Genomic DNA, 15979 nt, shown 5'->3' on the forward strand with positions numbered 1-15979 from the left:
CGAGTTGAAAACTTAATTTTTGTATCAGTACACAAATTTGCAATTGCTCCTGTATTAATTTATGCTATGAATCATGAATCTTAATCCTCTTTACATCTAGCTTCCCATTCTAGTAATTGTCTATAGAATCCCGAGTTTGGTCGAGCCTTCTTCCGTTTCTCTTGAACCATCTCTAACGCATTTCCTACTGTAACCTTATTTTTCCATACCACTATCGATCCATATCACAATCAGCTGATGCAAAGGCAATATAAAATTTCCAAACAACAATCTACTTACAGTAAGCTATAACGAAGCTAGTACTGCGACTCATTCCCTGTAGGCAATGGACCAAAACTTTGCATCCTTCTCCTTCGCTAAAGTTCCCGCTTAAAACACTATCAATAAAGTCAACTCCGTTTTCCAAATGATCAAGCAATTTTTCGTCTGGTAAATCGTCTAGTTCAATTTGACGGTGTTTGAATGGGGCCCCAGTATCGTTTGATTCAAAGGTGGAGCTCAGCAGGCCCAGTGAACCTCTGGCAATCGTTAGAATGTGTGTTACTCCGTGGTTCCGAAGGTAGGATGGGTTGCGGGCCGCAAAGATACTGAACGCCAGCAATATTAATCCAGGAATAGCTATTACAAGGAGTATATAGGGGAAGTTTCGACATACTCTCCGAGATACAAACCCGGTATTATTTCGTTCATTAGCTCATTCATCCTGAATGGCTCGGCTGCATATACGTCAGAAATTTGAGCGTTTTCAAATTATTTATCCAGAAACATTCCAAGATCCTGAGGGGCCTCGTGGATTGAGAGTGCTTTATATACTTTTATAAATAGCGTTAACGAGCTATAGGCGATTAGCAATATCGATCATATCGTGAGGTTGTCACACAGAGTCAGCCGTGTGACAGATGACGAATATCCAGCCCCATTTAGACCGGTTGCCTAAATTGGTTTAGTCTGTGGCACAAGCCTGTTGCGCCCCAACAGGCTTTATGACGTCACGTGATCCTGCTTCCCACTATTAAAACAAGCAACCCTCATGTAAATAATCGATCATCGACACAACTTCAATAGCAATACAAAAGGGATTCACGATAGCTTCAACTATCGATCTCCCAGTTTGCCTCTTTCACTTTGACAACCTGTTCCCTTCCAGGAACAACAAAGCCGACGCCGCCACAACACACAAAATACAACACCTGCATCAAAGGGTTGACTGATCATGTCTTGGGCCGAGACCCTGCAGATCCATAGAGCGCCACGCCACGCCACGCCACGGGCCGAGAAGCCGCTATTGGAAGGGATTTACTAAACTGCGGTATATATGATACCTGTAAGTAGATTCCAAATTTTCAGGTACTATATATATTGTATTTCTTATAGAATACATGCAAATCGCGATGCAACTATATATACCAAAAGGAGAGCTGACCTTAATTATACAGGATTGGGCCATAGAAATGTATGAGAAGTGCTAAGGGAATAAAAGAATAGACGCAAAAATTGTGATCCTGTAGCTCCCAAAGCGCAGCTGAAATTGTGAATTATCGGGACTCAGGAGACACGGAAGGAGAAATGAAGCCCCACGGGGCAACTGCTAATTTGCGAGACCGCGGGGGAGTGTGTCGAGATTCAACCTTGTGAATCTGAGAAAGTTCGCAGCCTTCAAACATGAATAATGAAAGTGTGAAACTATACACATAGAATAGTAAATTGTGCGGTTTCAAGGTCAAAGGCAAGGAAATGTGTATGTATGACTATAGCAAAAAGCCTATACACGGAAAGAAGGGAATTGATCTCAGCAAAAGATTTCACTAGGAAACCTTCGAACTGTAGAAGGGGTATTTACAAGTAGTCAGTGGGTTGTGGATCGTACTCGTCGGTAGCTTGGGCATAGCCATTTTGTGCCTCGTCAAAGAATCTAACGGTCCAATGACGGAGACCAGGCCTGCTAACGGCCGCCTGAACGCAAGTATGGCCATCAACCACCACAAGCCTATTAACGCTAGGTGGCCAGTAGGTGACAACCATACGCCTATACTCATTGAATGTTTTAGGGAAGTCAATGGCGGATGCGTAGTCATGAATGTCGGTTTTGTCGGCAAGTGGATTGCGGGCCTGTGGTGGGAAGAAATCCCAAATGGGGTTGATGCCCTTGCAATCCCAGCAACGCTTTTCAAGGAGCCCGCGCTTCTGGACGTCCTCAACGTGACGCTTCCAGGCTCCTGGCTAAGTGCTTGGGCAGGCAGTAAACCAGGCAAAGTTGTTGTTATCGTAGAACCTGTAGTACTTGATGTCGTCGAGGATGTACTGGACTGGCTTGAAGCCGAAGGCGGCAACATTGTCACCGTACTCAATAGCAGTGCGGTTCAACAAGCAGTCATAAATAGTTCGGACCTTGTGGTTCTTGTATGTAGCATTGTTGGTAGTCTAGTAAGAGTTGGTGTTAGAGCTGCTGCGAGCAACCCAGGGCGGTCGTCAACGATCCTATTGGACCAACATGACTTGGTGGACGCTCGACAACCTTCCAAACGGCCAGAACATATGTTACTTGTATGGCGCTCCAAAGTACGCCCCAGGTACACAGTGTGTTGACAAAATCTGGAACCCATCCACCGCAACCTGGTTAGGAAGCCGTACCAATATTTTCTACCCGGTTTAGTATCGCATTCAGTTTCGTGGTAGTAGGACTGGTTGCCCCATCCGCCAGCAAAACCAGTCCCCAGAGGCGACTTGGGTTCCACGCGAGATCTCTCTTGACGAAACGAGAGGGGACCAAATCTCTCTTAACATTCTCCTTCTTAGCGGATTCTCCATATCCACTCGCTGCTTGTTCCCTGGCATAGTTCCGGTGGTCTTTGAGCAATGCAAAAGTAGCGTCATTGTAGAAAGACCTGCGAGTTACATCCTCAGGAACAGGGTTTGCAGAGGTGGGTGCCAATTGACTAGCAAGCAAGAGTAGAAAGCTCGTAGAGAGGAGGTTTTGAAAAATCATATTGATATTCGCTATAGCTTGCTGTCTATCAGTTACAAGGGAAGTCTGATGAAGCTATGTAGCTATGAGGCCGCTATCTTGAGGTCGAGTCGGAATCGTCTGTTGATCTGTAGAAAGGATCAATGAAAGGATGAGAGGGGCCTTTATATGTTTTCCTGTGATAGTGGGAGCCCATGATGATCCGAGCTTGGGCCTATAGCCTAGACACCGAATGAAGAAGATTTTAAAAGTCCCTGACGCCAAAAAGTTATGGCTAACGTTCGAGAGGGAGGCGGTGACCCGTGCTTCGTTCTATTAGATTCCATTCACCCAAATGATCAAATTGAAGCCAAGAGACTGGTCGGCCGTATGATGCTGCGTCTACGTTGTTGCGAGAGACTAGATGAAATGATGGGTAACGGTTCATCTCAATCCTAGTAACCGCAGTCAATATGCACAAGCTGACAAGGGCCCTTGTCTGCGGAATCGTCCCTATAATGCTATGCAAACTCCTGGTCAAGTGAGGCGTTATTTCAGATTGGCCTTTAAGCTTTCTAGTAATCTAACTTCTTACGGAAGGTTAGCGGCGAGATCTAGACAATTGATACCAGCGAATTCTACAGTATGGTGGCAGCCCACGGTGTCGGTTCCTGAGAGTGAGCATTCCTCGGCCGACCTTCCAAACTGGCTCAGTAGATTCTCTCAAGCGAATTCTGCAAGTGTTTGCATACACATCCATTTTAGCGTTTCTTATGATCAGTTGCTGCCGTTTCCTTAACGCGAAGGGGCCGTGATATCAATCTATAGAGTCGCGACAACACACTATGACCCGCTAAGATTATGCCCTCTAGAAAACCACTCCGTGAGCTCAGCGGCGGATAGTGAAGAAAAAAATCTCTAAGAACGAACTCTTTAGGGCCTTCAGAGGCCTTTGACCTTTTCGTGCATACAGCCATGGTGTATGTTTACAGATATCCTAGCCTCGAATGATATCCCTCTTCTGCCGGCTAGGGTTTTCTTCCACATATCTTTGAATTCTATTACGCAAAATTTAAAAGTGCGCCAGCTGGGAGAAGTCCGGCTGCGCTGTCAGGCTTGCCGGAGTGTCATATCAAAGGCTCTCTAACATTACGCACATCCTTCCGAGTTTGGTGACATCGACAGGGGTCCACATGGGAGTTTCAAGTGCGCAAATCGACCATATTGCTCAATGCAGGTTCTGATAGGATGGGACAATTTCCGCCAATCAGCCCCGAATATGGACTAGATTCCTTCCTATTCGGCGAGAAACAATTGATATCTGAATCCGAACACCTGGATGATATCACAAAGGTACTCGACGGATGTTACTTTAAAGCTTTTGGCTGTTAAGGATTGAATATTATTTTTTAACGAAATATAAATATAAGTGACATGTTTAAAACTCCGTGGATTGAACCTGGCCTTGGCTCGCAGCTAGAGTGGTCATATATGTGCATGGAATTCCGAGATGACGATGGCAGTAATTTTCTATTCCGCCTTGAACAGGGAGTTGATGTGGAGCTGTGTGATTCAGAAACCCGCCAAAGTATTCCTTGCGATAGAGATCGAGAACGAGGGGCCTATTTCGAGAACCCACATGTTTTTGCCCCACCTATTGTCTTGCTCTTCCCAAAAAAGATTTGGGAAAACCAAAGCTCCAATTCATCGTCTGAGAAAAATGTTTAGTATGCATGCAAACCTTTCGTTCCGCATCTTGCGGTTCCTTCAGGACTCTACACCTGATCACCGCTGTTGGATGCTCTTCCTGCCTGCAACTGTGCTGATCTCGACGGAGAGAGCGTCGTGAAATTTCTCGATTGCTCCGATTGGATCATGTAGACGAGAAAATCGAGGAACCCCACTACAATGTGGTGGAGACGTCGATTGATATCATGTGCGATAGTGGAGTTTTCGAAATGGTGGCGTTGGGAAAAAAAAAAAAAAATCCGAACTCTAAAGCAACAATCATGGTCATGGGTGTTACCCCACATGCCTTTGCCTTTTCCGCACAATATCATGGGAATTTTGACTATATGACGGTTTTCCTTTCAGTGAACCCCTCTCAGGAACCTTCTTGGCATCTTCTTTGCATCTTTCTTTCTCGATGGCGTAACGTACGGCTTCACATTAAGTTGTCAAAAGTCTCATATCGACTCCCAAGTCTAGTTTAGCGTCGCTAATAAGGAATTTTGGTCTCAATAGCATATTAGGAAAATTCCTAAAAAGTTCCCCAATGGTCGAAACATCTGCAGGGGCATGCACCGGTCTGTCATTGATGGAGCTAGCAGCACTCAAGGTATGACGATGTATAAAGGTTCTAGAGGTCGGCGGTCTGGTTTTCTGGATTCCTCAAGAAATCCAGGCACCGGCTTCTAAAACTTCCTTCGTCGTCGACTTGATTTGCGGATTCACTTTAAAGTCTTTTCACTCTCTTCAAACCTTTAATCTTTCAGAATGTCTCTCTCTAATTCCGAGGAGGCCATCTTAACGGCCACAAATGTGACCGCCAGTGTTTTTAGCTTGCTCAATAACGTCTGTGGCGCATTATCTTGGCTAGCGCAGGGAGGCGAATGGAGGAAAACAAAATCCTTGGATGTTTCCTTGAGCATTGCTGAGTTTCTCAACAGACCTGAGATTGGGAACAAAACGCTCGCTGCCCCTCAATTGGCTCCATATCTCGGAACATCGCTGGAACGCACTCAATTCCTGTTTGATTTCTTCGGTGAGAATGTCGGAATCCCATTTCCAGACTCGGTGGACATGGTCAACCAAGTGATGCCAGCGGCGGGACATCCCTACAATAAGTCGATCCAGTTCATTGGTGTTCTTGTCATGTTCACTGTTTTGATGGCCGCCTTTATTGCTATCCGAGTATATTCTCGTATTACGATCAATGGCTTTATCCGTGGTCATGACTACGTTCTTCTATTTGCCGCACTTGTTGCCTTTGGTTTCGGCACCATGAACGCTGCAAGTACGTTACTATATGATCTTTCATCTAGAAATTGAAAAATGCAAGATGTGCTAACAGTCGGTTATAGTGCTTAACGGCCCAACTCACTTCCAAGGTAACTGGGATCGATCATGGCTCGACTATATTCACGACCAATACTCCGGAAAGGCTTCTGAGGTCCTCTATCCTGTTGGTGTTTTCTTCATCAAGACCTCACATTTGCTTTTCTACTGGGGTTTGACCCAGTGGCGGCCTCTCCGTGTCGCCGTTGGCGTCACTTGGGTTGTCTCTTTGGGAAATTCACTTGCTATGATCTTCACATGGGTCTTTCGTTGCAGCCCCGTTCTTTCTTTCGATGGTAAGATAGCCATAGATTCTACTCTCTTGCATATTTACCAACATACGACTTTCTAGGCATGGAATACTTTACTGCTTCCTGCAAGACAGGCATGTGGCTTAAGTCCATGGACGTTACCGGCGCCCTCAATATCGTTACAGACGTCGTTATTTGGCTTATTCCTCTCCCCTTGGTCTGGAAGATCACCCAAGGCAACCGTGAACGTCTTCTTGCCTCCCTTACATTCGGTGTCGGTGCTTTGGCCTGCATTGCATGTGGTTTTCGCTTCTACTCCCTCCACAAGATCCTTGCTCCTAGCCTTTTACCACCGGACCAGTCCGAGTGGTTGATTTGGGGTATGGCTGAGATGCACATTCTATCTGCCCTTGCGTCCCCGCAATCCGTGCATTGATCATCAAGAAGGCTCCATCTATCATTGGCGCTACGACCGATGTTTACTCTACGACGGCCGACGGTAAGAGCGACGAAAAGTCTGCAGACAAGGAAAAGGGTGGCCCTGGTGTCCGCGTTGACTCTTCTCGTGGAAGCTCTCCAGTTTAAGCGGCGATATTGTTGAATACAGTGTCTCAAAATCTCATTAGTTTTATATTCTGAGCGAGATTTCTTTTGTTTACGCGGTCCTTCAAGCCGTTTTTCTCGGGGTACCCGGTTTTTTGAGTGCCTCTTTGCTTTGGTTTGATATCGCCGACAAGTTGATATCGATTGATTAGTGGACCTTGGAGTTTTAATATGCCTGTCAGGCCGGGTTCCTTTGGACTCGTTGGGTTCCTGCATGTACATGTACATACATGCGAGAATCTGGCCCGCATTCCCTTCCATGTTTATATATTCTACCCTACTATACCGCTGGAGCGTTTCCTTCAACGACATGTAATAATCCTATAATTGACACCGAGTTTGTCAATCATCAACTTCTATCGCAAACCCGATTTAAGTACTTATTCTCCTTTATAATTTACTGCCCGACTAAAAGTAGGGGATTTACTTTATCATTATACTTAAAGGTCGGCTGAATTTTGCACCAATTTTACAACATCTGCAACACAGTTCGGCAAGTAAAAAGCAAAAAGGTAAAGGAAAAAGTATATGAGTAATGGGGTACCAGACTCGCCAGCGGGCTCGGTTGGTCAGTTATCGTAGGCATTTAGCCTCCTTTCAGGCGAGGCGGGCATTGAAGACCTCACAAGGAGGGTTCAAGTGGTCGGAAGGGCCTTCCTTAAGCTCGTACCCATACCCAGTACGTCGACGTCTACCTTGTAGATGTGGAATTGTTGGATTTTATCTCGCAACGCAAAACGAGTTTGACACGTTGACCGATCAATTTGAAACACTAAAATTCGGGCGGGCGCAGACCGGTTTCATGGCTAAACTGCTATGCAGTGAGAACTCGTGATCGTAGGCTCTAAGCTATAGATCGCCCCTAGCCTTAGCTTACTATGCTATAGATGACACCGTGAAAGGCTCAAAAATTCTATATGCATTGTAATTAACATGGTCGTATCTGGACATACGGGACAGTGGAAGATACCCAAGCCAAGGTGTTCTCAGCATTGTAGATCGGGTTCTATATTTTCAAACGTTGTTTCAGCCGTTACTCTAGAGTGAGATTTTAGCCTCAAAAAGAGTTTCGGAGGGGAATCCGGCAAGTATACCATGCACCTACACTGCCCTGTCGGCACTGACGAATCCTTTCAGAATAAGCTAGCAACCACAAATATGGACACAACGCATCTACAAGGATATGTAGGCAGACAAAACTGTGGCTTATGTTGCCAGAAAACATGAACTGTGGGGTAAGTCCGTACTTATCTTTCATTGGTATCGTTTTAAACTTTTCATTCTTCTGATGATTAAACTAATTGATACATATATAGATTTTGATGCACTGGATTACTTATCGATACATCGATAGACTCCGCCTCCGGATTTGAGGTAAGATAGACTCCGTGGTCAAGAGATGGACACAAATGTGTATACTTGCATTGACAGGTTCGCGCAGATGCTACATAGCGTTAGACTTTCTGCTTAAGTTATAAAGTATAGTCGGTAGCCACTCCCGCCGACGAGTAAATTATAATATATCTCTTTCCATGGTATTCCTCGCTTGTTCGGCAACAAGCCGTACATTGTTTGCGTTCTAGGCCTTCGATATTTCAAAGATCTCTTCTCGAATTACCCTCATCCTCAAACTAGTACGTATTCGAAATTGCAAATCTCACTCTATTAATTACACGTTCTAATGAGAATTTTTTAAATCTAAGAACAGGCATAATACAAGTTATATATTGGAATACCCCATCTGCGACGCCGAAACTTTGACGGGATCCACCCTTGAACCTGGCATTTCGAAACGTTGCCATCCCAGCAAACATCGTATTTTTAAAGTAACACAGAACACAATTCCACAACATCGATACCATTGTCTGATCAGCACTGAGATCCTCGCCGCAGTCAATTTAACCATTATGCAATTCAGGCTTGCGATATACCTCAGCTTCGTCTTTGCGTTAGAAGTTACGGGTGCCCCGCTCGGTAGCTATAGTTGGATACCGAATTGGGTACCCCAGTGCTCGGATTGGAGGATAGGGAATCCAACGCTTCCACGGCTTTGTTTGAAATAGAAATTTACAATGGTAGTGCTTCCAAATGTTTTCTGCATTTTTCAAAGAAAAAAAGCCTTAGGAACAGAAAAGGTGGAGCACCTGCATCATTGAACGGGAACCCAAGATTTTGTCCTGAACATTGTGTTGACTTCACATCATGCTTCAAGGACAAGGAGGAACTCATGTTTTTGTTATGTAATATTATATGGCGGCATACGTGTAGATAGAATATAAAGCTACGGAAGGTAGAGATACTTTGTATGCGAGGGCAGGCTAGAATTTCAATCAATCAACTGAGTACCTATTTGAATTCGAGCTCGAGCTCGACAAAAGCGCTCCAAAAACATTAGTAGTTATACTTAATCGTGCGTTTTCTTTTTGCATCTCCCTAACGTTCTACTCCACCGATGTCGTACCTGCATAACTTAGCGCCATCAAAAGTGGATATCGATTTTTCCACCACTCAGGGTTGATTAGCCATTCCCCACCGTCAACACAAATTTCGAGATGATTGTACAAAATCCCACAAACTAGGACATTGTAGTCAATACCAACTTCGATGCTGTTGTAACTAGAAATAAAAATTTCCAAATTCAAAACCAATATATTCGGAGTCTCTGGTATGATATAGATGAGTTGTTAGATTTTAACTTTCCCTTGTGATTTCCCCGAATACAAGTGCCAGATTGCCTTTCATTAGTAGTTATGAACTTAGGGCTACCGGCTCAAACCCGGCTGTCTGAAAGGCAATTAAGGCTAAATATAAAACATTCTCATACAAAGCACCATGATCTCATAGAACCCCACAGATTCCGTTGACAAGAGCTCTACAGAGTCACTAAGAGATCCTGGATACCGTAAAATATCCCGAAAAAAGAGCTGACCTTGCCTATGCTCTTTTTTCATGAATTCATCGGGGCCAGATTATCCGACATTTTGAATTTTATATCTCAAAACCCGGACCGGTGAACTCGGTGTGCGCAATTCCCTAGATCGATTTTTGGTCTTGGAAGAGCGGATCGGGCAAAAGTCAGGGACTATCAAACGGCTAGGGCCATGGGTTGTACCCATGTCCAGGGGGGCCTCGACAGCATTTTGGTCACTTGAACGTTGATCCTTAACCTGGTAAGGAATTTAGAGACGACTGTCAAGACGACTCTAGCCAGGTAGCAGCTATGCCGGCGGAAGCTACTATCCGTCGACGAGAAACGCCCAAATTAAGCTTGCGTAACTGAGGCGTCCCGCCAGCCAAAAAGCTTGATATTCGAAACTTTGCAAATTGCAGCACAGAATTGGCTGCGAAGGAAGACCATGTAGAGGCTGTGGAAGTGCCAGGTCATAGAAAGTTTTTTGCAAATTTGGAAGTCATCTGGCCAATGCCATTGGCATGCCTAGGATTTGGATATAAAAGTCCAGATGTTTCTTCAACCAGCGTTAATTTTTTCCCGATCAGTTATAGATACCAACATATTCTGATATCGACGCACCTGAGGTAAAATAAAAAATAAAGCTGCAGAGCTGTCCACCTCTAACTCCGCCAAAATAACGTTGTACCTTTTATGCATATCTGCGATACAAGCCCCTTAGAATCGAATCCGACACGGGATTATCTGTTGTGCTATGTTACGTAAATGTAGGTGATAGAGTCTTGAGCCGTCTCAAGTCGTTGTACCGTCGTTATAGTAAAGGTTGCTAACGGGTTGAACTTAATTTCAGAAGGGTTATCAATACATACTTATACGCTACCAGCCATTTTCTGATTCTCCCAACTGGCCCAACCTTATCGCCCAACCTCCATCAATAACCGCCTATCCAGGATAAATTAAGATTAAGAACGTTTTGAACGTTACACATCATGAAGGTTTCCACAACTTGCACGTGTGCATCGTTGCTTCTGGTATCCCAAACAGCACCCATACTTGCAGCACCTGTCCCAGAACCACAACCACGGGTATACAGCGAGCCATTGAAGGGTGTGATTAACCAGGGAAAGGAAATTACAGAGATGTCTGTTGGGACGTTGGATAAAGTGCAATGCTTCGGGCTGAAGAAACTGTATAAGAGTTGCTGAAGCTGGCGTGGCAGCCTGCGCAAGCTCGCACTTTAGGCTGGAACCCGCCTGTTGGCCCAACAGCTGACGGAGACAAGGTCTGCCACATTCTTTCGATGAGGTATGGGTGGACCCCAGAAGTTGAGATGAGTCTTTTCGTCCAAAAGAGGAATGTGAAAGCTGACTGCACACCCATTCGTCGCGATAGGGTTCACACATGGCCTGAGGTTTTGGATGGATGTCTAGGATTCTCAACATCTTTTTTTTTCTCGAGCTCGCCGTTTCCGAATAGTCTCCACGAGCCTTCCACAAACGTTACGTTATCACCACGTTCCTAAATCTTAAGATATCCTCCTATCAGGGACAATTGACCCCAGCCGTCATATCCCGCCTCCGTGAAACCTTCGCCACGGCACTACGGCATCACGATAAGGAGTTGAAGCAACTCTGACCGATGTATTCAGCCTTGATTACTGGCTCCCTTAGGGGTTCGAGGCAGAACTAGTGAATAGTACCCAATAGCAAATATACCTCGACATCCTTATTGAAGCTATTGTTATCGGCATATGGGCGGAATCAAGTAAGGAGTATATGGTGGCGTGGTGGGGATCTTGGAACTCTGAGCAGCGAAGCTATTTGGAAAAATTTTCTGGTAGATTCCGTGTCATCTTCAACTGTTATTGGCTTTAATGTCCATATGTGGATGTAACCGTCGATCGACGAATACATTCGAGATGTCATATTTTCAGGTGCACGAGCGCGAGACCCACAGCTCGACTAGATGCCGCGATGTCGTTGGTTAAGACATTGAGCCCCTCGGTTCGCACAGTCTACTGTGCCTGAGCGAAGTGAGGCGGGTGCCTCTTGGCTCGTATTGTAATGAGGGTATGGGGACGGCGTATTTCCAGACGGCGCTTAATAGTGTGTAGGATCGGTTTCCGTTCTCATATGTATTGCCTGTGTGGTTACACTATCTCGATCTATCAACTCTGTTTTAATATGGACACCTGCCTCACTTTTATGTATGTCTCAATTCTGTAATACCTGATAGGTCTCAACCGGTTTTATGAGTTCCTGGACCACCGCTAGGATCTTCGAAACGGTGGAGCCAGGGAGCTCGTTGCTGGGAGAGCCTTACCAAGTGATCCATCATGTTAAATCTTGAAAAACCAAATCACATTTACCATTCGCGTGGCTCCCTTGGAAAAGTCCCCTGCTATGCAAAAAGGTGTCTAGGCTAAAACGGAATACTTATTCTAAGTAGGATGCCGGGCGCCAGATAGCTGCTAGGAGGACACCACTTCAAAATCCATCTGGCTAATTGACCATGCTAACGCCTTATTATCTTCGCTAGAAAAAGTCTAAATACCCTCTGAAGTGAGATAATACCAATTAAAGCTTGAATTTGATACATTGTCGTTAGCTGCGTTAGCATCGGTTGAACGGCTGCGGTCAATTCCCCACTAGTCAATGACGACGAGCCGCATACAGGTGGAAAAAACTTTGTCCAGAACTAGCTAAAGACTAGGTCATGCGCAAAAAAAAAAAAAGATTTTATTCGAGAAAGAACCCCACAAATCAGAAATCGAAGATATTTGGACAGTTTCGAGTTGAAACGGCAAGACGGCTGAGCCCTGTGGTATTTGGTATCCACATATCTCGCCAAAGGCCAATAATGTTCCACAACTAAAAAACGCTATGCATGCCGACGCATAATAAGATGCACTGGAAGCGAATATCTCATCGCAGGAAAATTTTATTATCCCTGTCAAGCCATCGCACACACACAAGTGAAATAAAAAAATAAGATAATAAAAAATTGTAGTGCGACCGAAACCGAGGAAATTTTGCTCTTCTGAAACCCATGGAATTCGACTTGCCAGATGCAGGACCTTTCTGCACAGCTCCACTGCGTCTTTTTTTATGCCCACCCTCCAAGGACCCTTGTGCAGCCTCCTTCGTTCGCTTATGATGGTAGCTGAGTGGAATCGCCTGAAAACCGAGCCGTGCGCCAGCCGCAAGGAGGGCCTGCCCGAACCAGCTCTGCCCAACATTCTGCAACGAACAATATCATGGTGTGTGGGATGATCACAGCTGACTTGGGGTCTAATCTCGTATTTTGAGGTTGAAATTATCCTTTTCCGGCAGGACCGGCAGCCCAGAATTCATCAGACCGGGGGTGGTGAGTGATCCCACCAGAACGATATTGCTTCCAAGAACATTGCCGAACTTCCCCTTCGCCAAAAAAGTCGAGGGCTTTTTAATGTTAATTGCAATTGAATTGCGTTAGACCGTGAAACAAAAGTATTATTTACTTAACTCATAATATAATATCGGCAGAAGTTATCATATCCCCGCCCATGACACCGTCAGATCGGTTCGAAAATAACCATCGAAATTTGAAAATTAACCTGGCCAACACAAAGCACGGATTAACCACTCGCCTCTGTGTGGTTCTTTTTGGATTGACTTCGGAGGGCTACTTCGATAAGACGCCCAATGGAATCTGCCAGCAGAGTGGGGCTAACGTTCTGTAAGATAACCTATGATGGCTGCCCGAGCTCCTTTTAATACAGCTCCCAGACAGTAACAATTTGCCGATTCGTCGTTATGCTGTCAGGAGCTCTGAAACATTCTTTCCCGTGACTTTAAGAAAAATTTCTTGATCTGGGGTAACCGGGGTCCTCAGTGGTGGAGCAGGGGTAAGGTAGCACAAGCCCAGACAACACCTAACATCCAGACCAATGGGCGCGCTAGTATTGAGCAGCTTAGCGCTAGTCCTACACTGTCACCTGCTGTTTTTTTTTTCGATGAGGTGTGAATTAAATTTAATTGACGAGGGAGGAAAAAAAAAAAAAAATCCAATGTGCGCGTCGAAATCCTTCCTCCGTCAATGCGCTCCTAATTTCTTGAGAAGGGATGGTGAGGCATGGGCACGGCACGCGACTTACGGGAGCAATTGGACCGTTCCATTTTCTGAGACTTTATGGCATGTGGGTGTCCTCGCCTAGGGACTGCTCGGATTCGCTTCACTAGTGTAGCGGATGTTAGGTTTTGGTAGGTTTGAGACCAGTTGATGAGATCATATAGTACACACTATCTACGGCAAAATAATCGAACATTAGGACGAATATGGATGTTGGGCGCGTAAATTACGGTTTAGTGTCCATTATAGCTCCGGCACAAGGCACAGAAGGCACAAGAAACCACAGAAAATCAAGGTTCGGGATTAAAGGCCTGGCACGGTTAGTCGTAATTCCAAAATACTCCATCCGTACGTATTCCAACATCGGCAACCCCCTTCGTGCCAAGGCAGCATAACTTTACTTTTACCCTTTGCAACTTTGGCCAGTGCATTGCAACTCTAGACGAACATAGTCTCAGCTGAGCGCTTCAAACGGCAATTCCGCAGGATAAGGATTATCTGTCCCAGGAGCATATGCTGGCATGTTAGAAGGCCTGGAGGCATTGGTTGGCAGTTAGAGTGGTACTGATCCAAATTGTCTGAAGATTCGATATTTCCAAGCTTGCCACGAGAGGACCCACGTTAGAGGAAGAGGAGGGTAGGTGCAACAATACTACCCGCAGCTATTCCATGATTGTAGGGGTGTGCCCATGTCCAAGGAGGCCACGATCTCACAGATGCGAGCTTTTCTATAAAGTCAGCCCAACTTCCCCTGATCGTCATTCCATTCTCTCATCAGGTTCATCAATCTTCAAGACAGTGAAGATCGAATACGCAGGAGTCTCCTAGCTATCCTATTACCTCTATAGATTTCATCGCCTCAAGGCACAATTACCTCTTTTTCGATACCTTCTTATAGCTACTGAAGTAACCTGCAAACCCGGCCTACCAACATCTCCAAAATGCAGCTCAAATCTATCCTCATCCTCTCGGCCCTCGCAGCCCCAATCCTGGCTTTGCCAGTTGCTAATCCTGAGGCTCTTGCACTCGCTGAGCCAGCTCCAAACCACATATGGTGCCCGTATAACTCCTGTCCTCACAAAAAGAGGGAGGCAGAGCCAGAACCGGTTCCAGAGCCAGCTCCAGCTCCAAAGCCAGAGCCAGAACCGGTTGCAGAGCCAGAGCCCACCTGGTGCCCCTATAACTCTTGTCCTAAGAAGATGAAGAAGCGTACTCCAAAGCCAATTCCAGAGCCAGCACCAGAAGCAGCACCAGAACCAACTTGGTGCCCATACAATTCTTGCCCCAAGAACAAGAAGCGTGAGCCAGAACCCATCCCAGAACCCATCCCAGAACCAATTGCGGCGCCAGAGCCAGAGCCAGTTGCGGCACCAGAACCCGAACCAACGTGGTGCCCCTACAACTCTTGCCCAAAGAACAAGAAGCGTCAACCGGAGCCAGTTCCAGAGCCTGTTGAGGCCTAAGCTAAGCCATCGTCCAGTCCAGGGACGACACCGCCTACGGAATGTCCTACGAAGACAATTCCAAGCATTCCGACATTACCTTCGTCCATCCAAACTGATACATGTACGAGACGTATCAGTTACAACTGCCAGCACATCATTCGGGGCGATGTTCAGGTCAACACTGTCCGTTTTCCTTTGTAATGTCTTTTCTATCAACCCCGTCAAGTTACCCTGGTCGCGCACATGTTTATTGGATCCCATTGAGTGAGATGCCTTCTCATTGAATCACCGTCTTGTAGCTCATCCTTACCCCTTGGTGCGTATTCAATTCTACACCCTCCTTCTTGTACATAAAAACCTCTTCAAGAGGAGAAAAGCCCTGGCCAAGTTTTTTTGCCTCTGGAGTTTTTATACGGAGTTTATTTTACAGGATAACCGTGCGAACGGTTTTGTTTCTTTTAGTATTCTAGCAGTTTGTATTGGATTTTTTTCCCTCTCCCCAAATATGTAATAAGTCATTTTTTATTTTTCTTTTACTTTTGGAGCGAAAATATTTGTTTCTAGTGGGCTCCCGGGGGGGAGTTGTCTCGTAAACCAGACTGCCATCCTTTACTTCTGACAAGTAGGGGTTCAAAGGATGTCAGTCTGGCTTACGAGT

The 15979-nt window shown here is 45.5% G+C and overlaps 4 protein-coding genes across 4 annotated transcripts; 2 read left to right on the top strand and 2 right to left on the bottom strand.

Moving 5' to 3' along the window:
• Window positions 1-80: 80 nt before the first annotated feature.
• DFL_004528 (uncharacterized protein) lies at window positions 81-1032 on the bottom strand (the record flags this gene model as incomplete). Its single annotated transcript, XM_067633636.1, has 5 exons — window positions 81-211; window positions 280-587; window positions 656-716; window positions 814-835; window positions 994-1032. The coding sequence occupies 5 exons, from the start codon at window positions 1030-1032 to the stop codon at window positions 81-83; spliced, it is 561 nt and encodes a 186-aa protein (XP_067491785.1).
• Window positions 1033-2220: 1188 nt separating this feature from the next.
• Window positions 2221-2986, bottom strand: DFL_004529 (uncharacterized protein; the record flags this gene model as incomplete). The annotated part of the gene is made up of 3 exons (XM_067633637.1): window positions 2221-2421; window positions 2492-2541; window positions 2632-2986. The coding sequence occupies 3 exons, from the start codon at window positions 2984-2986 to the stop codon at window positions 2221-2223; spliced, it is 606 nt and encodes a 201-aa protein (XP_067491786.1).
• A 2454-nt stretch (window positions 2987-5440) lies between these two features.
• On the top strand, window positions 5441-6688 carry DFL_004530 (uncharacterized protein; the record flags this gene model as incomplete). The annotated part of the gene is made up of 3 exons (XM_067633639.1): window positions 5441-5960; window positions 6028-6297; window positions 6354-6688. 3 exons carry the CDS (start codon window positions 5441-5443, stop codon window positions 6686-6688), a joined length of 1125 nt encoding a protein of 374 aa, XP_067491787.1.
• An 8129-nt stretch (window positions 6689-14817) lies between these two features.
• On the top strand, window positions 14818-15339 carry DFL_004531 (uncharacterized protein; the record flags this gene model as incomplete). Its single annotated transcript, XM_067633640.1, has 1 exon — window positions 14818-15339. The coding sequence occupies one exon, from the start codon at window positions 14818-14820 to the stop codon at window positions 15337-15339; it is 522 nt and encodes a 173-aa protein (XP_067491788.1).
• Between the last annotated feature and the right edge of the window lie 640 nt (window positions 15340-15979).

This window comes from Arthrobotrys flagrans (genome assembly GCF_004000055.1).
Source record: "Arthrobotrys flagrans strain CBS H-5679 chromosome Unknown unitig_0, whole genome shotgun sequence".
Classification (NCBI taxonomy): domain Eukaryota; kingdom Fungi; phylum Ascomycota; class Orbiliomycetes; order Orbiliales; family Orbiliaceae; genus Arthrobotrys; species Arthrobotrys flagrans.